The 26,057-nt window shown below is 49.7% G+C and overlaps 1 protein-coding gene across 1 annotated transcript in view; it reads left to right on the forward strand.

Annotated features, from left to right (window-relative positions):
• Positions 1 to 26,057, forward strand: part of ARK2C (arkadia (RNF111) C-terminal like ring finger ubiquitin ligase 2C) — a 104,525-nt gene that overhangs the window by 64,815 nt on the left and 13,653 nt on the right. Inside the window, exon 2 of the mRNA XM_058557043.1 lies at positions 25,139 to 25,454. Within this exon, the coding sequence (XP_058413026.1) occupies positions 25,139 to 25,454 (316 nt within the window). The remainder of the gene's footprint in view (positions 1 to 25,138; positions 25,455 to 26,057) is intronic.

Genomic DNA, 26,057 nt, shown 5'->3' on the forward strand with positions numbered 1-26,057 from the left:
TACACACTCATGCATATGCACACCCACACTCCCCTCACATGTACTTACATGCTCCCTTAATACACACTCCCATGCTTGTACATATTTGCACATTGACACCCACACATGTGTACACCTTAACACACCCACATACACAGTCCCCTCATACACACATTCACCCACATACTCATATACACACTTACACACATTGTGTGCACCCTTACCCACTCACTCATGCAACCCATGCACACACTCCCCTCATCCACACACACTTCCACTCACACTCACACACTTGCATACATTTATACACTCGTCCACTTACACACACGCCCCCACACAAGTAGATACCCTTCCTCATCACCCACTCCCACTCATAAACCACTCCTGCTGCATAAAGTCAGCCCCTTCTCAGCCTCCTAGGACAGTGGCCACTATCACGGGACTGAAGGCCCTGGGCAGAGTAACAGCTCCATAGACAGGTGGCTCCCAACTCCTAATGGCTTTTTTTTTTTTTTGTGAGGGAGATCAGCCCTGAGCTAACATCCGTGGTAATCCTCCTCTTTTTGCTGAGGAAGACCGGCTCTGATCTAACATCCATTGCCAATCCTCCTCCTTTTTTTCCTTCCCCAAAGCCCCAGTGGATAGTTGTATGTCATAGTTGCACATCCCTCTAGTTGCTGTATGTGGGACGCGGCCTCAGCATGGCCGGAGAAGCAGTGCATCGGTTCGCGCCTGGGATCCGAACCCGGGCCGCCAGTAGTGGAGCACGCGCACTTAACTGCTAAGCCACCGGGCTGGCCCTCCTAATGGCTCTTGACTCCGTGAGTGCCGGCTGGGGCTTGCCTTCTGCAGTCGAACCTCTGAGGGACTGGTGGCTCTTCTGTCCTTCTAAACTCTAGGATTCCAGGAAACATGAGATCAGGTGTCTCCAGAGTGGAACAAAGTGTTGGAACTTGAAGAGTTCACAGAAAGCCGCTCATCTAGCTCATCCTACAGATGAGAAAACTGAGGCTCAGAGAGGGCCTGACTTGCCCAAGATCACCCTGCCAGGCGATGGCAGGTCAGGGACCGGAACACCGTGATCTGGGAAGGGGAGCTCTCAGGGAGGGCGCCCTGGCTGACAGGTTTGACCACAGAGGGATCAGATGTGAGCCCAAGTGTTGAGAGTCGGGCACAGGGCCATCAACAGCAATGAGACCAGATGTTGGGGCCCCTTATGCTCCTATCCTGTCCCCCACAGCGCTGCCTTCCCTGGGGTGGGGCCCAGCTGGTGCCTGGGAGTTGGCAGTGAGGGCAGGTATCAGGCAGCTCCAGGTGCTGGCCCATCTAGCCCAGAATCCCGATGCTGACGGGGACTCACGGGGACAGGGTAGGCAAAGCATGGTTGTCTTTCCTGACATCATCCTTGCTCTGTCCCTGAACAGCCTAGTTCCTTTTAAAAACAACTATTTATGGAGCTCTTATTTAAGAGTCATCTGAAACCTTCTCAAACCTGACTTTTGCCCCTGCCTCTACCCCCTCTTGAGGGGAGATGAGGACTATAAATTGCATCCTACAGCATACAGTTGGGCTTCCTTTGATTTTCCTTGAATTCCCCTGTGTTTGAGGTCTATTTGAGGTACTGGGATCAGCCACAAGGGCTACTGCTTCCCTTTCCAGGGTGTGCATGGCCTTCATCCCACAGGGTGGGAGACCAGTTCTGGGCTAGGTGGCCCGCTTCAGACCCAGCCAGCCCTTTGGGAGGTACCAGGTTTTCTCTCCTAGCCAGTCTCCTGACATCCCACCCAAGCCTTGTGGCCGGTGGTGTGGAGATTATCTCTTTCTGGCTTGCTCACGTGTGCTTTTTCTCTTTGGCACATAGTGTTTTTATTATTCTTATATGGCTTTATTTCTTCCTCCATTATAAAATCATGTAACAAGAAATTTGGAAAATATCATTCCTAGTCCCATCACCCAACGAGGCCATGTTAACCTGTTGGTGTACTTCCTTCTAGATTTTTTCCCTGGGCAGATGAGGTCTTGTTTAGTTTAGTGCTTTTTTTTTTTTTTTTGAAGTTGAAGGTTAATCCCTTCTAATGCAAAGGCCATTTCTAGACCTGCGGCTCCACCAGTGGCTTGTATGGGAAAAAAAGTAGATCACAGCTGCTATTCATAGCTGGATTTTTTAAATTAAGAGCAGGGAAGCACTTGCTGGGAGCTGGCACTGGGTTCAGTGCCTTGAGGCATATCAGGTAACTCCTGCCTGGAAAGAGCATGCATTCCAGTTGGGGTAACAAGATCCACCCAGGTAAAAAGTTGAGTGACATCACAGGCATTACGTAATGACGTAATGACGAATGCCCTAAGGCTGCTTGGGGATCCTTGCTTATTGAGAAGCACAGAGATTGATGGCCCCTTCAGGAATCCAGGGTGGCAAAGATCCAGTGAGGTGGTCAGAGAAGCCTTCCTGGGGGAGGTGGGATGATGGCTGAGCTTTGAAGCCTTTGCAGATGGATGTCGGGGGGAGGGGATGTATTTCAGATTAGGGAAACAGCCTGGGGAGATATTTGGAGGCAGGAAAGCTCCAGCATGTCTGGAGGCCTGGATGTAGCTCAGTGAGGGAAGGATGGTGGGCTGGAGTCAGATGTTAAGGGCCGTGACTGCCCAGCTAAGGCATCTGACAGTGGAGGGAGTAGGGAACCATGGAGGTAGCTGATAGAGGTGCTGTGACAGAGACTGCTGATTCAGGGGAAGGTGAGCAGGAGGAATCACGGGTCTGCTTTAAGGACGAGTGAAGAGGCTACTGAGGAAGTGGAGGGAGGGATCTGCCAGGGAGCAGCCCTTGCCGTGCCATCTCTCGGCACTACTTCCCTCTTACCCTGAGCCAGAGCTGGTCTCAGGCTAATCTGACTGGTGTCACTTTGGTTCATGGCATCTATAATGACAGCCTGGAGGCAGCTGACCATCTGTAGAGGTGAAACATTCAGCACACGGAACCAGAATTCCTAGATTCAAATTCCAAGTCTATCCCATTGGATCCCGCCAGCCAAGACCACCAGGAACACATCTGCAGCCACACACAGTTATGTGTACTAGCCTGCTGTAGCAAGTGAGAGCACATGTCACAGGAAACTGCAGGGCACCTCAAAAGGGGGCGTTCAAGGTGGGGCACTTATGGAGTTTGGGGGCTGGAGTTAATTATAGTACAGTCCTGGTCAGAGTTGGTAAACTAGCGGGTTGCTGGAACAGGCAGAAGTCATATCTTTAGAAGCACAAGCCTATTCAGAATTGCTGTCAGATCAGTTTGTCTGTGGTCTTATCTTGGAACATATGGGTGCGAATGAGCTGGTGTCAAAAGAATTCGAGCTTAGATAGTCTGTGCTGTGCCGTTTATCTGTTTTATGAGTCACTGCACAGGCCTTTTTGCAAGTCGTTGTTTCTGTTTCAAGTCTCAGTTCCCTGTTCACTGCCTCGCTGCCCTCAGGGCAATTTCCTACTTGAAGTTTGTCCATGGGCAAGTGACTTGCCCTCTCTGTGCCTTGGCTTCCTCACTGGTTAAGTGGGGACAATAACAGCCGCTACACCACGGAGTCCTGAGGATTATATGAGTTAAGGCAGGTGGAGCATGGAATAGCGCCCGGCACACGGTGCAGTATAAATGTCAGCCATCATTAGAACTAGAAGACTTTAAGACTGAGAAAAAGAATGTTGATGCCTCCACTGCTCCCAAAGAAAGGATGGTCTACAAGTTTATTTGAAGGGGAAAAATAGAGGCACAGTGATATGAGATACCTTGACCAGAACAGGATGATGTCCTGGGGAGCAGCCAGCGTGGTCTAGAATACGCAAGTTTTATTTGACTGGTATGATGTTCTAGAAGGAAGGGGATCAAAGGATGCTATGAGGTCTGGGGCACATCTGCAGGTGAAGGGTGGTGACACATTCTTCCTTAGGTCAGCCAAGGCCAGGGCAGGAGGAAATGGAATAATGCAATGATACTAGGAGTTTGGATTTGATGGAGATAGGATAGTCTGACTCTGGGTCGTTAAGTATTGGGGTGGGGAGACTAAGGGGCCATGGAGTCCTGGCCACATCTGACTAGGACGGAAATTGTGGTGCAATGGAGGAACCTCTGGACTGGGAGTCAGGTGGCCTGGGTCCTAGCACTGAACTGACTCTGAGGAGCAGAGGGGTGGCTTTCTGCCGCTCATTCTTCACTCTGGGTCTTAGCCTCCCCACTTATAAAATGAAGGACTTGGAGGGCCTTTCAGACTCTCTGCTTTCTTCACTTCAAGGCCTCGTGGAGATAGATCATGGTCATTCTTTCTCATGACTGCATAATATTCCCTGAATACACGTCCCCATTGGTGGACATTTGGTTGTTTCTAGTCTTCTGCATTTACGCTACTGTGCACATTTTGTACATATATCTTTATGGAGTTGTATGCGTTTATCTTAGGATGCCAAGTGGAGTTGCCCATTGACAGGGGTTGTGCATTTGTGATTTTCGTGGCCATTGCCAAATCACTCTCCATGGAGACTGCACCAAATTATACTCCTACCATCAAGTTGTGGGCCCCACTGTTTCAGTTATGTGATGAGGCTTGTGGACGGGATGTCTTGGTGATTCCTCCAACACACCTTCCACCTCTAAGGCGCCCTGATGTCACGGTCCTGCTCTGCCCCTGCTCCCCTTTCTTAAGGCACCAAAGGTTTGGCTGGACTTGGCTTCTTGCTTCTTCCCTTGAACTTGTTTTTCTGCTCTCCAGCTCACCCCAATTAGAGAGAGAGTGAGAGAATAAGAGTGAAAGAATGAGAGAGAGTTCCAGGTGTTCAATGTCTTACCAGTGCTGTGCCAGCACCTGTCATCACTCCACCTTCTGTTCACACACACCTGGCTTCCCACAGTCAGCGTGGAGGAGGAGCAGGAGGAGGGAGAGGAGGCCAGCCAGCTGTGTGTGTTACGGTGAAGGTCAGGATCCCTAGACAGTGAGACTGAAGGGCACATTCACCATCCACACTTCTGCTTACAGCTTTCAGGACAACGATCAACATTCTTTAGTCTAACAAGCCTTCTGATACTTGATGGCAATTTCACCCCAGGAAGGTGCTGGTAGAGCCTAGATCTTGGTTGTGACCCAGAGCCATGCCCGGAAACACTCAAATCTATCACAAAGACCTGTCTGTGGGCTTAGCTGAGGGGGAGGGGCTCCCTGACAAACACATGAATGGAAATCCGTCACAAAGGAAGTGTAAACATGAGCCAGTAAATAGAAGTGCCGCTGGTTCTTCCCATTCTCATCATAGGCATGGCCCCTGGTGCACTCGCTTTATGCATCATTTCCTCAATGGTCCAGGCTAATGAAAGTGGTCAGCAAAAGATCCTTGGATTCTTTACTGTGTGCCAGGTGCTCGCTGTGCCTGGGTGGCTGATGACCAAACCTTGTCTCCATCCTGGGGAAGTTGCTAAGACAGGGCTTCTTGTGACAAAGCATAGGGTGGAGAGTGACAAATGTCATAGACAAGACAGGAAAACATGCCCTACAGATTCATTTTCCCCCCCTAAACCATCCTCCCATGACAGCTCTCTTAGTTTGCATTCCTGAGCATCCAATAATTTCGAGAGTGTAATGAAAGGAGAAGCAGAGTGTGAAGGAATGGACAGCTCCCTGGAGAAGGTGGGTGAGGCCTTGCAGGAGAGAGCTTCAGCTCTAGCATTTGCTGGTTTAACAGGTCACTGGCAAGTTGCTTTGGGTTGGTTGAGTTTGCTGAAAGAGAACTGCAGTGGTGTTGGCTAGAGAAAGGAAAGAGATAAGATTTCCTAGGGGCCTCTGCACTTGGCCTTTGTTGCTGAGATCATGCCATGTGGCGGTCATTAACAGGACACATGCTTCTGGGTCAGTTGATTATTTCTCACACTTGCAGTTGAGAGGAGGTTGCATGGAGCCATTTGCATCTTCTTGCCAACTCCTCTTTATTGCTGGTCCATTCATTTCAACACACATTTGGTAAGTACCTACTGTGTGCTAGCAGGGAGCCAGACAGCAGAGGTCCTGCCTCATGGAATTGACATTCTATGTATGTCCCCAACTGGGATCAAGGACCCATCCAGGGGAGAGTCACTTGCATCTTAGTGGGGAATCTTGAAGAAGTCTTCACTTTGTAAAGGGGTGGGCTCTACTGGTGGAATCTCAGACATGGGTCAGATATTTGGGGCTCTGTACCCAGTGTGAACCAAAGTGGGGGTGTTCAAGGAAACCAGATTCAGCCAAGTAGCTGGATGTGCCCGAATTATGGCCTAGGGCTGGGCCATGTGTGTATGTGATCTTTAAATCCCCTTGGTCCCTTTCTCCTGGACACTTGGATGTCCACTGGGAGGAGTAGAGGCTGGCGAACCATGGCATCCAGCCCCCTGGAGTGGCATGGAGGATATGCCAGGCTCCCTGGGCTAAAAGCCTCTTGTCAGCAGAGTAATTGGATCTGACTTGCAGCAGGCAGGGAGCGGAGGTTTTGGAGTCAGTCGTGCTATTTTTAAACGCCCTCTCATCCCCAAGTGCAGATCTCAAGCTCAGCGGGAGAGAATGGCTCATCTCAGAGCCTGGGGAATCAAAGCACAGGCCCCCACCAGGTTTACATCTCCCCACTCCCATCCTTCAAAATCAGTTCTCTTTGGGCAATCCCCCATGAATCCTGCCACGACCACATGTCCTGGTTTGAGGAAGGGTGGACTCCAGGGACCACGGGGTCCAGGGGATATATCCTGGTTTGGGCTGGTTGCCCAGCTGGCCAGAGGCAGGCCCACAGCCCTCGTCCCTTGGTTGCATGGCAGTCCCAGAGGCTCACCACTGAGCCGGCAGGCAAACATGCCCCTGCCCATCTGCCGTCTGCCGCTCTCTCTGACTCTTGGTAGCAGCTCACAGCTGCCTGTCAGGCTCTGAAGACAGCGGGAGCCAGAGCAGAGAGCAAGCATCCTCCTGGCAAGCATCCCTCTGAGAGCTGAGCCCCATACTGCGTGCAGCCCAGGGAGGTGGAAAGGGCTCCCTGGAGGCCTGTGCTCTCAGTCATGCTGCTGATGTGGCTGCCTCATTCCTCTGTTTCTTCTTACTTGCCGTACTTCCTCTTCCCAGCTCCCTGCTCCTACAGCAGCTGCAGCCGCTGGTTGAGGGGCCTCTGAGCCACAGGTTGGCTGTGAAATGTTCCCCCTCCAGGGGATGCAGGGCAAGGGAAGGGCAAGTGCTGATGGTCCCTGACTATCACTCTTGGGGAGGGACAAGGCCATCTCAGGTAGGAGCTGTCATGGAAACGGAGATGCTATTAGCAGCCAATGTGGAGTGAGTGCCTTCCCTGCTCCAGGTGTCACATCTGTAGGCTAGGTATCACTGTGCCCTGTTACAGACGAGAACATAGAGGCCCAAAGGGGATCCCCTTGGCCAAGGCCACTGGCAGATTCTCCCTGTCTCCCTGACAAGGATCCTCAAAACCCCCCAGAATTCCTGAGGCTTTGAATGCAAAGAATGAAGGATGCTTCAACTTCAAACAACACAACCTCCTCTTTGAGAAGCTGGAGGTGTTCCACGCATTTTCCCACCATAGCCAGAAGGAGCTAGGCTCTGTGGCACTATTAAAGTTTATTGCTTCGGGTGACAGGTCTTGAACTTAGTTTTCAAAATTGTTTGGTTAAGACACTGCAAGCTGGGAACCCTCCCAGGACCTCTTCTCTCTCAAGTGGAATTAGAATAAGGTGGGCTGCCCTGACCCTGTCTAAGGACACTGATTCTCAAGTTCACACCCAAAGCATCTTTTATAAAGCAGTGTCACTCAACCCTGGCCTTATCCAGAAGTAGACATGTGGTGACATCTGTGGGGCCCTGGGAGGACCCTCTCTACCCCAAAGTATGTGTGCTCTAGCCTGTCACTTGGTGCCCGAACTCATGCCACTGTAGAGGCCTTCCTTTCTTGGCTTTCTAAGCAATTCTGAGCTGGAGGTTCTGGGTGGGGACTCTCTGGCTTTGGAGTCCTACAGAGCTCTGTAGAACCCAACCCAGACCACCTTGTGTTAGCCTTGGAGCCTGGGATACGGGGTAGCAAGTTGTCTATTTTCTTTGCATCTCAGTTTACTTATCTTTTAACTGGGGAGAGAGGGAGAGTTGAAACTTGAGGAGAGGAGTGGGAGATAGTTGTGGGAGGCCCTGGGAACCTGGAGTGAAGGAGGTGGGAGGATGAGAAAGGGGACAGAATGACACTGAAGATTGACCACCTTTTCCGTTTTGCTATACTTACATTTTTTATTTTATTTTTTAAAACTACTCAGTGTATTTTAAAAACCACATAATACATGCACATGGTAAAAAAGGATGTATATATACAGAAAAAACCACAGTCCCATCCCTTCCCTGCCCTCAGCCACCCAGGTTCTCTCTTCATGGTCAACCACTGCTGTCAGATCTCATGGATCCTTCCAGAAATCATCTGTGTATTTACTTTTCCTGCACATACACTATAATCTAAACCACACAGTTCTATTCAAGCTATTGCAGCATCCTCAGGTTCCTGTAATATAAATATTTGTTGTAACATCTTTAATACTAGGCCTCATATGTGTAAGTCACTTTACAATTTCCAAAGCATCTTACCCCAGCATATCTCATCTGAATCCATGACAATCCTGGAGGTAGAGATGGCAATATCCTTATGTCCATTTTGCAGGTTGGGAAGCTGAGGTTCAGAGAGGCTAGGCTACTTGCCTACGGTCACACACTGAGTGAGTGATTAAGACTAAACTTGAATACAACTTGCTTGACTCCCTGGGCAGATGTATCCCACTGCTTCCTTGAGAGAAAATACTTCACTTCTCCTAAATCGTGTTGGGTATACAGCAGGTATTTAATAAAAAATAATTAACCTGGCAAACCAGGACTGTGTGTAGGCAGGCATTGCACAGCCTGACTAATCCCAACAGGTCATGGGGCAGGTTGTGGATACTAGGGTCACAGCCACCCTCTATGTGCACACCACACACTCACACGCAGCCCCACACATACCCGTCAGGCTCCAGAAGGGCACACAGCATGTGGAATGCCTTGCTCCTCATCGCTTCCTTTGCCCTAGTGGAGAGAGAGGGGTGCAGTGGTGGCTGGGAAAGGCCATGTGAGGGGCCATATTAGGTTCATTGGAGGCCATTTTGCCCCCAGTAAACATCTTCATTTTTGTGCTGTCACAGCATTGCCAATGGGGAGTGTGCTCTGACACCAGGGCTGCAGGAGAATGTGTGTGGGATCAGGCCTTGATCTAATGAACTGGCAAGATGGGCCTTTATTCTGGGCTCATGGGCACACCCCTAGCTTCAGGCGACACCTAGATCCGAGGAGATGGGGGCAGGGGCAGCTTCAGGGCCTGGGAGAGTCCTCAAAGTACCTCCTCCTCTGAGCCTGGATGACCTTGGCCAGAGTAACAGACCCCAGTTCAATGTCTGTGTAAGACCTAAGATGGTAACCTTACCAGCAACTTGCCTAAGAGGCCCTCTTCTCAGTGTACTTGGCCCTTTATTGGGAACATATTTTGATGGTGCTGACAGTGAAAGAAAGACCAGGCTCCAAATTCCAAGCCCTGGGCGAATGACGTTGGGTAAGTCTGTCAACCCCCTGAGCCTCAGTTTCTTCATCTCTAAAATGGAAACAGTCTCCATAATTCACTGAGCTGGATGGTTGTGGGGCTGAATTTGGAAAATGCTTTGTAAGGGGTGACGTGATGCACTGACATTACTGTCAGCATCAGAGAGGGACCGAAGTAGAGTTCCTGAGGGATCTGGTGCACCAGGGGTGGAGGAAAGACAGACAGAGAGGCAGGAAACAGTGCTGAGGCCCTGGGAATGGACACCAGCCTTGGACGGAAGTCAGGACGCCCAGTGCTGCACCGGCTGGCTACTCGGGGCTGTGGATTGTCCTCAGCCTTTTTGACTTTGCTGTTGGCATTTTCTCTGCTAATTAACATGTCATGGGGGTGGAGAGGAGGAAAAACTCAAAACAATTGATTTGTCTGTTTGCCAGCACATCTGGGAAAAGGCTGAGTGTGGGAGGTCAAAACAGGCTAAAAATCAGTGCTTCATGTTCTCCAGGAAACACATGGATCTGTGGGTTTCAATTCTCCGTTGGTATCGCTGATGAAAGCTCTAGGAAATCAAGGCTCAGCTGCAAACTCTCGAGGGACCAGTGTGTGGGGGGGGAGAGAGAGAGAGGGAGGGGGAGGGGGAGGGGAGGGGGAGGGAGAGGGGGAGGGGGAGAGGGAGAGGGAGAGGGAGAGGGAGGAAGAGAGAAAGAAAGCATTTAAAGCTCTTCTAGCTTTGTCAGGGGAAAGGTGATTCAGAGAGGTGGCTCGTGCATAGGGAATCAATTAATAAGTTATCCATCCATTCTTCCTTCCATCCATCCATCCATCCCTCCATCCATCCATCCATCCATCCATCACTCCTTCCTTCCTTCTGTCCATCCATCCATCCTTCCTTCCTTCCATCCATCCATGTGTCCTTCCTTCTTTGCTTTCTTCTGTCCATCCGTCCGTCCTTCTTTCCTTTCATCCATCTGTCTATTTACCTACCCCGTAAGTATGCACTGAGCACTCAGATTCCATCCAGTCCTTTCCTGAGGGTGCTTTGGGTGTTGCAGGGAGAGAAGACAAAGATTTTGCTCTCTAAGCATCCAGATTCACATTCAAAACAATTACTGGATAACTCCAAATTGAGTTCCCACCTCAGTAAATGGTAGCATCATCTGCATCAGTTAGCTTTTTCTATATAATAACTCCTCCAAAGCTTGGCTTTAAGACAACAATCATTTATTCAGCTCATAATTCAGTGGGTTCATAATTTGGGTTGGGCTCAAAGACCTCAGCTGGGAAGTTCTTTTGGTCTTGTCTGGACTTGCTCATACATCTAGGGTCAGCTGGGACAGACTGGTCTAGGATGGCCTCAGCTAGGACAGTTTATCTCTGTTTCACAGGGTCTCTCATCCTCCAGTGCTGAGCCTGGGTTTGTTCATATGGTAGAGGCAGGGGTCAGAGAGAGAATGGAAACAGCTTGAGGCCCAGGCTCAGAATGGGCATGATGTCACTACCACTATGTTCTATTGGTCAAAGTCAGTCACATGGCCAAGCGCAGAATCAAGGAGTGGGGAACTAGACTTCACCTTTTGATGGGAGGAGCTACAAAGTCATCTTGCAAGGTGTGTGTATACGGGGAGGGGAGGAATGGGGCCACTTTTCAAACTGTCAACCATACCATCCTAAATGCACAGGACAAAAGATCTGGTGTCATTGTCCTTTCTCATGTTCCATATCCAATCCATCAGCAAACCTGGTCTCCCCTACCATTGACATATTTTGGACCTGACCACTCCCTCCTCTCTCTGTCCCATTCCCACCCTGGTCCAAGAAACCATCATCTGTTTCTTGGTTCCTGTTTCTTTCTTTTGCCCCTGTAGCCTGTTCTCAACACAGCAGCCAAAGCAAGTCACATCCCGTCATTTCTCTGCTCAGACACCCTCCTTTGTCTCCTAATCTCACTTAGAGAAAAAGCCAACATGTTATAATGGCTAACGAGGTCCTGCATGATCTGTTTCCTCGAGTCCTCAATATCTATCTCACCTAAACTCCTACCACTCTCCTCTCTCTCACTCCCCAACCACACTGGCCTCCTGATGTTCCTCTGAATGCCAGACATCTCTCCCACAGGGCCTTTACACGTGCAATTCCATCTGCCTGAAAAGCTCTTCCCCTGATATCTTCATGCTCAGTCCTTCCCCTCTCTCAGCTCTTCATGCAAAAGTCGCCTTCTCAGGGAAGGCTCTCCTGGCCATCCTATCTAAAATTAAAACATTCCCCCAACTCATCCTCCTTCCTTACTTCAGTTTTCTCCATAGCTCTTATCATCATACATTAATTAATGTATATGCTTAATAAATAAAGATATTTTCTTATATGCCTACTTATTGTCTAGACCAGGGCTGTCCAATAGAAACATAATCTAAGACACATATATAATTTAAATTTTCCTAGCAGCCACCTTAAAAAAGTAAAAAGAAACAGGTGAAATTTACTTTAATTATATACATTATTAATTCAATATATCCAAAATCTATCATTTCAAATTATAAGTAATTTGAAAAGTTGTGAGGTTTTTCTACATTATTTCGTGGGTATGACATATTTGAAGGCTGGTGTACATTTTACACTGGCAGCCTATATCAATTTGGACTAGCCACGTTTCATATGCTGAACAGCCACACGTGGTGACCACACTGGACAGTGCAGAACTGGACCACAGTGCCACGAGGACAAGGAGTTTTGACTGTTTTATTCACAGCCGCATCCCTAGCACCTAGAACAGTGCCCGGCACGGAATAGGCATGCCGTAAATATTTGGTGAGTGAACAAGTCAAGTTTGGAATCAAAAGCAACTATATGGCCTGATAGTTTCAGGTCCAGAAAAGAGCTGTTGTCTGGCTATCTTCCTTCTCAGGGCTGTGGGGGCAGAGCTGTGAAGGGGATAAAGTTAGTCCTTCTCTCCAAGCCCTGCCACGTCACTCAGCATCTCCACGGTTTTCCACTCTCTGGACAGATAGAAAGCCTTGCGAGTTCATCCACACTGAACATTGTGGATTTAACGTTTGTCTTCTTGGGAGCATTTGCATCTTAAGAGCAAGGGAGAGAGAGCAAAGCTTAGTCCAGAGCGCTGACTCCCTCCTGGAGAATTTTTGGCTCCAGTGGCAATGGTGGTACTGGACCATGAATCTCTCTGGTGTCCCTGGGTTCACCCCAGGAGTAGGAGGCCAGCTGAGGTGCTTCTGTTGGCAGGGAGCCCTTAGGTGGCCTGTTGCTGGGTGCTGGGGCCACTCTCCCCTGCCTGTTGTCTCACTCTGGACTGCACTGGGGCTTGGTGGGCAGAGAGGGGACTTGGGAGGAGTGGGTGTTCTCTGTAGCCAGCTCTGGGCCAGGCCTAGCGGAGGGTGAGAAGCGTTTGTCCCCTGAAAGTCACTTTCACAGGTGGTGTCTCATAGTGTTCTCCCTGCCAGGTGGGCAGGTGAGGCAGGACATGCTCATTTTGCAGATAAGAACGCTGCAGCCCAGAGCTAGGAAGCCAGGTGCTCAGCTGCTCTCCTGAGGGCTTCCCCAGGCTGTCCTCCATGGGAGCAGGAACAGTCTTGGCCTGCGGCTGCTCTTGGTGCAGCTGGGGCGACCTGGCTGAAGGGATACTGGCCTGAAATGATAACTCTGCAGGATACCAAGTGATGAGCTGAGAGCACAGGGGTACAGCTGGACCAGCCTGCCCAGGGAGGGCCAATTGGGTGTTGAGGGGAAGGCAGGTGCAGTCATGGCCAAGCCAGGGACAGCAGAGGAGCTGACAGAGTCACTTGAGGTGACTTGAGATGGGCCTTTGCTGCTGATTAGGCATCTGGGATCTGCCAGTTCCCAAACACCTCTAGCTCTGCCTTTCCCAGGCATCTTCTCTCTCCCTTCCCCCTCTCTCTCCCCTCTCTTCCTTTTGTTATCTCTCCCTTCCTGTTCTCTCTTGCAGCCTTCTCTGTCTCCTGCCTTCCTTTCTCCTCTCTGATATATTTCAACCAATGTCCTCCCTCACTCCTTTCTTTCTTTCTGTGTCTGTGTCTGTCTCTGTCACACACACACACACACACACACACACACACACCCCAGGGTGATAGACTGAGATGCCCATGAGCAATAATGGTTGGGAAACTAATTCAATTGCCTATGGCTCCCTCTGAAAGCAAGTGGATACCCACCCACTGGTGTGATTTGATTTCAGGGATCTGGGGAGGCCAGGAGCTCCACAGTGCCTGGACTCACTGGCTGTTCTGAAATCCCACCATTAGATCTTCAAGAATGTAATCTTGCTAAAACAACTGATCCTGAGAAAAGCCACGGTCTAAACTCTTCTCCATCATTGCACCTCAGAGGGAACAGAGCTGACAGCCAGGCTTGGAGCAGGGCGGAGGAGTGCGCAGGAGAACATGTAGTCAGAAGAAACAGAGTTCTCCTGGGGGAAACAGGAGGCAGAGGAACGATGTTGCCCTCAGCTCTGTCCACAGTGTTCACAGGGCCAGGCCTCTGTGTGAGCGGAATGTGTGTTCTGCAAACGTCAATAGGAAGGGTCCCAGTGTAAATGGCTTTCTGGACGTGGTCTGCCCGTTTTGGGCACCAGGCAACACTAATGTGAGATGGGCCCAGGTAGCCGCCCTAGCACGGCTTGAATGTTGTTGGGGTTTGGGTTTTTTTTAATTTACTTGAGTCTTTATCAAGACTATTAGCAGAGTATCTAACTCATGACCTAGGAGGAACTACAGGAGTTTTACAAAAGCTAACCAAAGCCATCAACAGTACATAACCTTCCTCCCTGGGCCAGGAATGGCAGGAGGAGGGGGTCTGTCCTGGGTCTGAAACTGCTGCTTCTTCTGCCTTAGTTGGTGTGATTCACACTGACCACTTCAAGTGCTGGGCCACCCCAGATCATATTGACTTGCAACTGGGCCCCTGAACTCATTGAAAGAACCCCGGTCTTTCCCTGCAATGTCTCCCAGGTCAGTCTTTCTGCCTTGCACTTCACCTCTTTTAGTTACATTTGTTCCACTGCCACCATGCAAACCATTGGCGCTAAAATGCTGGGAGGCAGCGGTTTTGCACACGACCAAGATGCTACTTCTTATATGTTCAACTGTCCATTATCATCCATTCATTGATTCATTCATCCATTCATCCATTCATTTAGTTCTTACTATGTATTAAGATCTGTGCCAGGCACTACGGATACAGGTGAAGGAGATCAACCAGGTCCTGCCTTCGTGGAGTAAAGTCTTCTGACCATAGATACCTTCCACAAAATGCCCTCTTACGACCCGTGGGAATGTTTTTATAGATCTCTTTGGCATTAGATGGAGAAAAGGTATTTTCTGGGGTGGATGATGCCTGGAAGACTGTCTTCTTACCCACAGGGGTTTTCTTCTGTAATCACATCCTGTGTCTAGGTGACCACCTCCTCCTGGGCTCCCTTCCCTCAGTCCTGGCCCGTGAGGGCAACAGGAACTAAAAACTGGCCCTTTGCTGCTTGCTGGAAGTTTGCTGTTTATTTGTCTCATGCCCATGGGCAAGTAGGCTTCCTTAGGATGGAAAGTCCCCTCCCATCAGCGTTTTGAGAGCCTGGAATTCAGTTCCTTGGAAGAAGCTGAGCTTTTCATTAGAGATCAAAGACTGGCCCTGGGGGAACATTCACAAAGCTGCTCTTGGCTGCAAAGGATCCCTTTGGGCATATCATTTCCTTTCCAGGCCCTTGTGTCCTCCATTTGTCAGGGAACTAAACTATGGAGAGGGAGGAAAGCAGACCTCTGGCAGCCCAAGGAGCCGGTCCAGGGAATGGGCCTCTTGGGGTTGATCAGCCTAGGGCAAAAGGAGGTTAAACCAATTTACCTAGAGTACATAAGGTAGCCAGGAAGAACAGCCTAGAAAGGTGGGTTCTGGGCAGGTGGCCAGGTCTCCACATTCTTCGTCTCTGATTTGTCTGGTTTGTAGTCAAGCAGTTAGCCCATGAAGTATACCCCAGACTCCTGGTCCCGCCATTCAAGACTCCCCACAATTTGCCCCCTCCTCCATCTTTCCTGTATCGCCTTCCCAAGCATCCTGCCTCTGAATGGATCACGAAAGACGCATTATCTAGTCCCATGGAAGTTGGATGTATCCTAGGCTGAAGAAGTCAGTGTGGGCCATGGGGAGGCTCAGAAGATGTGAGAAATGGAACTCTGAGCTGTATTAGTGCAGTGGGCAGAGGAGGCACCTGGGGGGCCATGCTGAGGAGAACAAGGGGTCTGCCTTTGGACACTTGCCTGTGGCTTGCAGCTCCTCCTTATACCTGGGCTCAGGCCTCCAGGTTTGGGCCCTGAGTACTCAGACTTGCTCTCTCCTTGCTGCCATGCTCCTTCCTCCCTTCCCCTACCACCCAGGCCAGACTTCCTGTGCCTTCACAGACCAGTTTGGCCTAACTATGAGCAGGCAGGGGATAGATGTTGCAGTGAACTTGCATCATCTCATGGTGGGCGTAGAAGGGGTCCTGGAGGTGCTCCAGGCCATCTCTTGCCCCATGTTCACACTCCTCTGTGGGGCAGTTAGTTGGCCTCCACATGGACATCCCCAGCAAGGAGGAACTTTGGGGGACAAAGCGACATTCTAAGAAATCTCTTCTCTATGTTGACCCAAATCTACCAGAAAGAGCTTAATCTCTTTGCCTGCAGCCTTTACCTGACCCAGTCTCCTCTTCCTTGCTCACACCCAGATTCTTTAACTGCTCCTCATATCTGACAACTCAAGCCCCCTCACAATCCTAGTCATCAGAGTCCAGTTTACCCACGTCCATGTTAGTTTGAGGCGCCCAGAATTGGTGCCAGGACCCCAGACGTTTCCTCCATCCTTTTTCATCATTTAAACCCTGTGAAACATAGGGCCTAAAGCCTTACACATGAAGATTTCCAGGGTCCTGTAGGATTTGCCTTGCTACAGAAGCACCCAGTGGGTTGGGAACACTCCTACAAGCTGGGGCTTGTCCTGGGCATTTTCTTAGGGCCGGGAGGAGGCCCGGGGCTACTGGCCAAAGTGGACTGGACTGAGCCTAAGCAATCTCACTCACCATGGCCATTCCTCAGTATCTCCTGCAGAAGAGATTCAAAACCATTCCCCTCGGCACCAGCAGCTGGTCCCTTGCCATTTCATGGTGACTTCCTTAGGCAGGAACAGGCTTTCTCCTGGGGGAGCTTGGGAGAGGGATGGGGGTTGGGGAAGGGAGGTGGGACCACTGGGGCCACGGCATGTCATTCCTGGGCAGGTGGGTTCCTCTCTGGGAGTACCATGTGTGCACGTGTATGGGCTTATGAGGGTCTGGGTGCCGGGAGGGGGACTCCGAAGTGGCAGGGCAGGGGGACAACACACTGCAGTGGACTCAGAAGGCCAGAACTCTAGCCTCAACTCGGCCCTTGGACAAGCTGCCCTGCATCTCCTGGCTTCGGAGTCCTCATCTGTAGAACAAAGGCTGAACACTCTCTGAGCCTCATTTAGCTTGAATAGTCAATGATTCCGTGAAGAACCATATTTCCTTACTGGCTAATAATTTAATACTTAAGATTTCTGAGATAATGAAGGTCTTTCTTCCTTTTTCTTCCTTCCTCCTTCCTTCCCCTTTCTTCTCTCTCTTCTTCCCACCTCCTCCCTCTCTCTTTCTTTTTTCCTCTCTCCTCCATTCTCTCATTTGCTCTCATTCCCCCTCCCTCCCCTCTTGGAAGATTCCTAAGCCCCTTCTAAAAACAAACGTCATTCATTACATGGTATTTGCCCTGAAAGCATTCACTGCACAGCTTCTTATTGGAGATAAAACTTATCCACAAATAAAATGCCGAGTATAATAGGCAAATGCCACAAGTCAAATGGACTGGGACGTCTCATCCAGTTGGGAGGTTCCATCCCAGAGTTAACATCTGGCCCGGGTAGTCCAGGTTGTCCAGGACACGACAGTCTGGCAGGGTAGGGCAGCAGTGCCAGGGGGCAGAGAATGGCCGTTGAGGGCCCGGAGGCAGCCAAGGCCCCTGGGGATCCAGGAGAGGTGAGAGGGAAGGTCACACAGGGTAGCAAGAGAGACACCAGGAGGGGAGTTTGTGCAGGGAATGGAATGCTCAGAATTGGGCTTTAGGACAGTGTGGTAGCCATTTGGAAGATGGATTTGGAAGGTCAGCCCTGGTCTGCCCTGCTTCTCACTGCTCCCAACCCACTTCAGATGCTGGACATCACCACATGCTTATCTCAACAGGGGGAGGGCAGGGGCAATAAGCAGGAGACTCGGGTCTGGGCTGTCCAGCTATGGGGCCCTGGGGCAGTCACAACATTCAGTTCACAAACATCTTCTAGTTGTTGCTTTCTACTTGGCCTCCTCATAAGATGAGAGGCCTGGCCAGATGTTTGCGGCCCCAGCCAGTAGAGAGACTTGAGCAGGTGTGTAGGATCAGGTGTCATCATTGTGGGTCACAAGTCTAGGAAACTAAGGACGGAGAAGTCCAAGGTCCCATCCAGGGGACTGTGAGGGGAGGCAGCCTGGCCTCTAGGACACTGGACAACTCTGCCTGGCTTTGAAAGCCTCTTTGGTAAGCAGAGGCCTTCCTCACTGGCCTCTTGTGGACAGCAACCTGCTTTTCAAAAGACTGTTTTCTCTGTGGCTTGAGAGCCAGCTTTTCAGAAAGGAGTAAACTCTGACCCCGGCCCTCACTTTGAGGAAGCTCTCAGTAATGACAAGTCTGAGCCTTCCCTGTCCCCGCTGGCTGGCTGTCCTCCATCCTCTTTCTCCCCACACCATCCTTTGGGAGGGAGTCTCTTTGGCCCTCCCCTCCCTTCTGACTCTGCCCTGCCCAGCACCTGCCCCTTCCCACTGCCTGTTCTGCCCCCAACTCAGAGAGAGAGTGATGCTGGGTCAATGAGCTGAGCGACAACAGGGAACCTGACGCCCTGAGAACTAGCCTGGGAAGTATGGGACACGCCAGGCTGGCTTCCTTGGAGACCTGGGAGGGTTTGGTTCCCATCCTACTCTCCCAGGGTCCCACATCCCTGGGAGGAGTAGGGGAGACCTGGCCCTGGTTGGCTGGTGGGCCTGCTACAGGTTGAGGAGATGTCGGCTTCCTACCCTGTCCTTGCCCCACAGCCCCACCTGTTCTTCCCCTTCCCTCTTTGTCTGAGGGCTTGAAGGTGGGGCCTCTCAGCCCTGGAATCTTGAGGATGAAAGCCCCTTTACTTTGAGGTGACCACATTGGTCCAGATTAGAATACAGCTAGAATACTCCTCCAGCTCAGGAGGCTGCCCACTCTGGAGAAGCCTCTGGAGAAGTCTCCACTGTTTCTGGCATTCTGACTTCTTGGCCTGGTTCCTCTCTCCTCCTGCCCAGGCCCAGCCCTGAGGCTCCTCCGGCCCCCTTGACTCCATTCTCCTCATCCCCAGGCGGGATAAAAACACAGAAATAAAGGCCTGGTGTGTCCTCTGGGTGTCCTGGCTGCATTTCCGTACCACCTTCCTCCTTGGGAGGTCCCTGCTCTGCCACCTCTGCTTTATCAAGCTTCCTGGTTCCCTGGGCTCTGGCCTCTCCCTCCCACCCACAACTGGCTTTCAGGAAAGACCTCAGTTCAAACCTCCACTCATTTACCAGATGAGTGTCAATGAACCTTCCAGAGACTCAAGACCTCTGTCACTCATCTCTCCACCCAACTTGTCCACTGCCGTTGGCCCCAGAGTCCTCTGCTTCTTCTTTACCTTCCCCTCCCTGTGTGGGACTATGTAGTTTCTTCTGTCCTCTGATGCACCCACTCTCCAGCTGTCAGCATCTTCAGGCTCCCTGCCCACGAGGCACGAATCAGCCACCAGTCTCTGGCATTTGTGGAGTGCCTGTTGCCTCCCGCGTGTGCCAGGTGGGCATCAGGCGAGCCCCGCACTGTGGGCTCCCCCTGCCCCAGCTGTGCAGGGCTAGACCTAAGCCGCCTCCGCGGCCCTGCCTGCCTCGCTCATGCCCCAGCCCCTTGAAGATGCTGCTCCCGCCAGCTCTCAGGGGGCGCTAATAGTCAGCATCGATGTCTTGAACTCTAGGATGCACATGTTTTTCTTTATATTTCTGCAACGAATTTGTGTCTTACACTTGCCATATTTCTTTAATGTGGTGCTTTGTTTGTTTGTGGGAGACTCCTCTTTCTCCCCACTCGCTAAAAACGTTATCTAGCTCATAATAAATCTTTCAGCTGATGGCATTTCAGCCCTGGGGAAATATGATAAATGGATAGTGTAATCAGGACATGTGGGGATTATTTTTTAACCCAAAGGAGTAACTCTAATGGGAAAAATTGTAGGCTGTCTATTGATGGGGTCCTTTTGGGATGTCAGTGTTGTTCAGACATCCCCGATCGTTGGCTTGTCATAGTCTCAATATCTACACTAAGAACTTCCCTCTTCTGGTCTTGGAGACCAAATAGAGCAGCTATTATCTGCTACTTTCACAGACCCCACATGACACAGGGCTGAGGAGAGGCCGGGGGCCCCAGAGTGGATATCTCCTGGCTTCCATTTCCTTCTGAGCATGGGTGATGAGACTGAGAACCTTTGGGGATGGAGATGACAGGGGAGAGGGACACGAGTCCCAGAACGGAAGTCAGAGGACCCTTGCAGGTAGAAATTTCCTGAAATATTATGGGACAAATAGGTATGTTGGTTTACCTTTCTCTTGCTGCCCATCCTAGAGAGAGGGCACCTGCTCTCACTTCCCAGTGCATCAACTGGAAGGCACAGGTTGCAGGAGAGTGGAAACCTCTCCAGGCTAGGGGAGTCTGTCCTCTTCCTAATGGGCCTCTATAGAAACCTGAAGGCTTCCCCTCACTGGGTGGGCACCCTCATGGCAGGACGCTGGCCAGCCCCACCTGACCTGTCCCTGCCAAGCCACAGCTTTAAAACCCAGAGCTCACCTGGGCCCTACTTGCCACTCTCTGTCCCTCTCAATTTCAAACCAGTTTACCTTCAACCAGCCTCAGTCATCAGTCCCCTTGAGCCACTGTTTTTCCCTCAGTCCCTCCAACAGTCAGTCAACGAGGTCTTCACTGAATGCCAGCTCCAAGAGAGGTGCGTGGGGATCCAGAAACAGTAAGACACGAATCTCAGCCAGCTGGGGGTGGCGAGTGTGAAGAAACAGCTCAAGGTAGCCACTGCCAGGTGCCAAATGAGTGGTACAGATAGGGCGTTCTACATGAACTCAGAGAAAGAAGGCGTGCCTGGGGGCTCGTGGGCAAGGGAGGCATTTTTAGAAGAACTGAGAGGTGACGTTTAAAGAATGAGAAGGCAGTTGGTGAAGCGTGAGCAAAGGCCCCTCACTGGGCATGTGCGTGGCGTGTCTGGAGTTTTGAGTAGACCAACGTGGATGGCTGAGGCAGGGCTTGGTGGAGTTAGTGGGGTCAGGAGGATGGAGCTAATATCAGGCTAAGAGATGTGCCTTGCCTGTAAGCAACGGGGAACTCCCCATTTGAAGGCAGACCACTTAGCAAACTTAGCTAAAATGCTTTGCTCTATGTATGCAGTTGGCTTTCTTTCTTTGGGACTGGACTGTCCAATATGGAAGCCACTAACCACGAGTGGCTATTGAGCCCTTGGAATGTGGCTAGTCCAAATTGAGATGTATTATAAGTGTAAAATGTACACTGGACTTTGAAGACAGTGCAAAAAAAACCCCAATGTAAAATATCTTAATAATATTTTATATTGAGTAGACGTTGAAATAACAACATTTTGAATATATTGAGTTATGTAACATATATTATTAAAATTAATTTCACCTGACTCTTTTTAACCTTTTTAAAGGTGGCTACTAGAAAATTTACAATTACATACAAGGCTCACATTATAATTCTTTTGGACAGTGCTGGATTGGAGTCTACAATATGCGTTTTCCACCCCATTCCCTTTCTCTGCAGTCATGCCTGTCTTTTCCTTCTTTTCTTTAGTTTTCAACAGCTCTCCTCTCCTCCTCTTGCCTTCTTTCCTTCTGTCACATTGGCCTTCTTCTTCTCTTTTTACGGTCACATGTGACAATAGATGGTGGAAGGAGGGAGAAGGGGTAATCGGGTGCCTGCTTCCTCTGGCCACAGCCCCGGGCTCACTGAAGCCAGAATTCACCGCAGAGAGGCCGGACATATCTGGAACACTTGTGGGAATTAAAGTTCTAGATAATTCTTTTGTGGCTCACTTGAGGGCAATCAGAAATTCTTTTTATTTTCATTTGGTTTTGCAAATATTTATCTTTAAAATATTTAACAAAAATCTATCAATGACATTCATGTCATTTACAAAGTTGAACAGCACCAATATCAGACTCACTTAGTAAAACAGCGATTGTCTGCCCCTTGCTCTCCCACCACAATCTTACTCCCTGAAGCTCAACACTTTCAATTCTCCCTTGGGTATTTACTTCCTGAAATAGGCAAATTACTAAGTCAATTTCTAAGTAAATTCTTATACTGTTATTTGTTGATTTTTCAATTTTGACATTGTCTATTTTCTTATTATGAAAGAAATGTCTTTTCTGTTTTAATATAGTTTATTAGTGTTTGTTTTATATTAATATATACATATTGTTCACTGCTGAACCAAGTAGTGCATAACAATTCCACTTTCTCGCACAACTTTTTCTTTTCCCAGAGGTAATAACTGCCTGCTTTCTATGACATTTTTATAAATTCTTACCATATTCTCTATAAAATTGTAAAATTGCTTCAAATATTATTTTCATGTTATTGGTAATCCCATATTTTCCATCCCCTGACCCCAGATACCCTCTTGGAGCACCCACCCTCCTGCTCCTTTGAAATTGTTGCAGGATCCCTGCACAGGTGTATGCTTGGGAAACCCCATCTCTTTTGGGTGCCACCCCCAGTTCTTTGCTCTTCTCTCTTGGTTTGTGTCAGTTCCTTTTTGAGAAAGGGTGCCAAGAAGGTTAATTCTTTTGAGACCCTGCATGTTTGAAAATGGCTTTATTCTATTCTCAGCCTTGATTAATAGTTTGGCTGGGTATAGAATTCTAGATTGAAAATCTTTTTTCCCCCCCTCAGTCCCTTGAAGGCAGTTGCTCTACTGTTTTCAAGCTTCCAATGTTGCTCTTGAAAAATCTCATGCTGTTCTGCTTCCTGACTCTTTATGTGGCCCCTGTTTGCATTCTCTCTGGATAGTGTTGGAATCATCTCTTTGCCCCCACTGTTTGGACATTCCACAGTCAGATGCCTTGGTGTGGGGTTCTTCCCCCATCTACTTTGCTGGGCACTCAGAGGGCCTTTCCTATCTAGAAAGTCAGACCTTCAGTTCTGGGAAATATTTTGTGCAAATTTTTTTCATAATTTCCTCCCTATTGTTTCCTTCATTCTTTCTCTCTTACTAGTCAAATGTGGAATATTCTCACGGGATCCTTCAATGTTTGCATCTTTGTTTTCCTATTTCCCATCTCCTTGTGTCCTTGTTCTGTCCCCTGGAAAATTTCCCCAGCTTTATCTTCCAACCCCTATATTTAGAACTTCCAAGAGCTCTCTTCCTTGTTTGTCATTGCTCCTTTTAAAAGAGCTTCTTGTTGTTTTCTGGATCCAACATCTTATTTCTCTGAGGATATTAATTACAGTGTTTTGAAGTTTTTTTTCCTGGTCCTTGCATTACCTCTGTTCCCCTGAGTTCCTTTTCCTTTTTCGTTTTTTTTTTTTTGGTTAGGAAGATCAGCCCTGAGCTAACATCCATGCCAATCCTCCTCTTTTTGCTGAGGAAGACCAGTCCTGAGCTAACATCTATTGCCAATCCACCTCCTTTTTTTTTTCCCTTTTTCTCCCCAAAGCCCCAGTAGATAGTTGTATGTCACAGTTGCACATCCTTCTAGTTGCTGTATGTGGGAAGCCACCTCAGCATGGCCCGACAAACAGTGCATCGGTGCGCGCCCAGGATCTGAACCCGGGCCGCCAGTAGTGGAGCACGTGCACTCAACCACTAATCCATGGGGCCGGCCCCTCTGAGTTCCTTTTCTTCTTATTATTTTTTTAATTTGGTGCTTTCTCTTTCTCTTTTCACTTTGTAATCTTCCTCAAGGGACTGGTCACCCCTGGACTATCTGTTCATATTGAAGAGTAGGTCACTAAAAGCTTCCAGAGGCTGTGTGTGTGTGTGTGTAAATTTTTCAATTTATGGGTTTCATTATAGAGTGGCCACTTGGGGGCACACCATTTTATTGGGGTACTCCCAACCAGAAGTATCTATAGAACTCTTTCTGGAACCAGTTTCCAGCCCGGGACTGTGGGGGGTGCAGGGAGGGGGCACAAGGTGACAGCATTTTTGGAACCAAGTGGTAGAAGGGGGGAGGGGTTTCCAAAATTCCATGTATAGGGTGCTGCACCCCTACCCTCCTATATAGGAGCTTTCCTGGCTCAGTTTCCCCACAAAATGCCAGGGAGAGGGAGGGGCAGTGGTCAATGCCATGCATGGAATAGGAGAGAAGCCCTGGGCAGAAGTGCTTCTATACGGACTTGTAATCAGCCTCCCAGCTTTCAGCTCCATCCTCTCTTCTGCCGTCTGAAGTAGCCACCGCCTCCAATTCCTGACGCTTCCAGCACGTGTGGCAGGATTTGTCCACTTCTTGTTGACTTCCCTTCAGTAGGCACTTGGTTTCTGATTTCTCAGCTCTGCTAATTCCTTCGTCCGCTTTCCATCTTCCAAAAATCTGTTGACATCTGTTGCCTGCTCATGCCACCTCTCCTGTTCTCTCTGTCCTTGTCTGTCTTCTCTTTATTCCTTTGCTCTCATTGTAGTGGGGTTTGGGAAGGAGCAGATAGTGTGGCACCTGCCATGTTTAGCAGGAAGTCTCCGTAAACTTTTCTGAAGTGCCGAGTCCTCTTCCTTGCCTTATTGAAGGACTCCAGCGCTGAAAGCTGGATCTTGGCTCACGGAGAATTTGTAAGGCTTTCTTGTCATCAAAGTCAATTTTATTTAGAAAAGTAGTGCAGGCTAGATTCAATGTAGCCTGAGCCCAGCTTATTCCTGGAAATGTTTGCTTTTAAATAAATTATAATATTATGACAAATTATTTAATTATTGTTTAAATAAAAATTATTTTGCATGATTAGGTTCTGGTTGTTTTCTCTCCGGAAATTAGGGTTCCCCATAGCTGGGTCCTGGCTAGCCAAGCCTTCAGTGAAGTTCAGAGCTTGGTTGGACTGGACTCAGTTTTCTCCAGGGGGCATCTATTAAAAAAGGTACTAAGGTCAATGAGGTTGCATGGGAGAAGTCTAATTCAAGAAAGCCAAAATGCCTTCAGGGACCTTAAAACTCCTTTAATATAAGTGTGTTAATTTTAAAAAGGATGCATATCTATTAATTAAAGAAAACACTCCTCACCCCTCCAACACATATACACACAGAGCCTTTACTTGGCAGCATTAAAGATGATCATATGTATATAAAAGTGAAGACATTGCTGTGTTCTAAAGAAGGGCTTGAGTTTCACCAGCTGCAGGGTGTCCCCAGAGCGGGACAGGGTCTGTGGGGGAGGGGCGCAGCGCTGGTCCTCATGGAGCCTTCTCTGTCCTTGCCTCTCCAGGTGCCCCTTTTCAAAGGTCTCAGCATCCTCACGCTACCTCCTGCCGCCACTTCCACCTGGGCCCCCCGCAGCCGCAGCAGCTCGCGCCCGACTTCCCCCTGGCCCACCCAGTGCAGTCGCAGCCGGGCCTCAGCGCCCACATGGCCCCGGCCCACCAGCACAGCGGCGCCCTGCACCAGTCGCTAACCCCGCTGCCCGCCCTGCAGTTCCAGGACGTCACAGGTCCCTCCTTCCTACCTCAGGCCCTGCACCAGCAATACCTCCTGCAGCAGCAGCTCCTGGAAGCCCAGCACCGCAGGCTCGTCTCGCACCCCAGGTAGGTGCTGCCCAGGGCGGGGCGGGGCAGGGCGGGGCGAGGAGGGCCGGGGCGGGGTTTAGGGAATGACTCCCGGCTTCTACCCCGTCAGGCTTGGCCCGCAGTCACCAAGTGGGTCTCTGCGCAGAAGGCAGATTTTGCTCCCCTTAGAGGCATTCATTTCAGGCAGTGGTCGCTACCTTGACGCGACATGGACTCCCTCCAAAGCTAGTGTGTGTCCCTGTCACATCACCCAGGTGTAGGGACAGGGGCTGGGTGACTGGTGGTCTATGATGCTCATGGTGGACTTTTGCATGGTGTGAGAGATTTGGCTAGGGAACTCCTTAATGTCCTCTCCAACTTGATGATCACCTGGTTCTAACACCCAACATCCCTAAGGGATACCAAAGGACATGGCTGGTTCAGTCCTGCCCTCAAAGAGCCATGGTCTGATTGGAGAGACCAGCTATGAAACAAATGGAGATTGAAGTTAGATAATACTAATCACATGGGTCTGACGGAGCTGTGGGATCCTGGGCAAGTCACTTGACCTGTCTGAGCCTTCCTCAACTGTCAAGAAAGAGTTGGACGAGACCAGTGGTTCTCAAACTATTTTGTCTCAGG

This window comes from Diceros bicornis, chromosome 16 (genome assembly GCF_020826845.1).
Source record: "Diceros bicornis minor isolate mBicDic1 chromosome 16, mDicBic1.mat.cur, whole genome shotgun sequence".
Classification (NCBI taxonomy): Eukaryota; Metazoa; Chordata; class Mammalia; order Perissodactyla; family Rhinocerotidae; genus Diceros; species Diceros bicornis.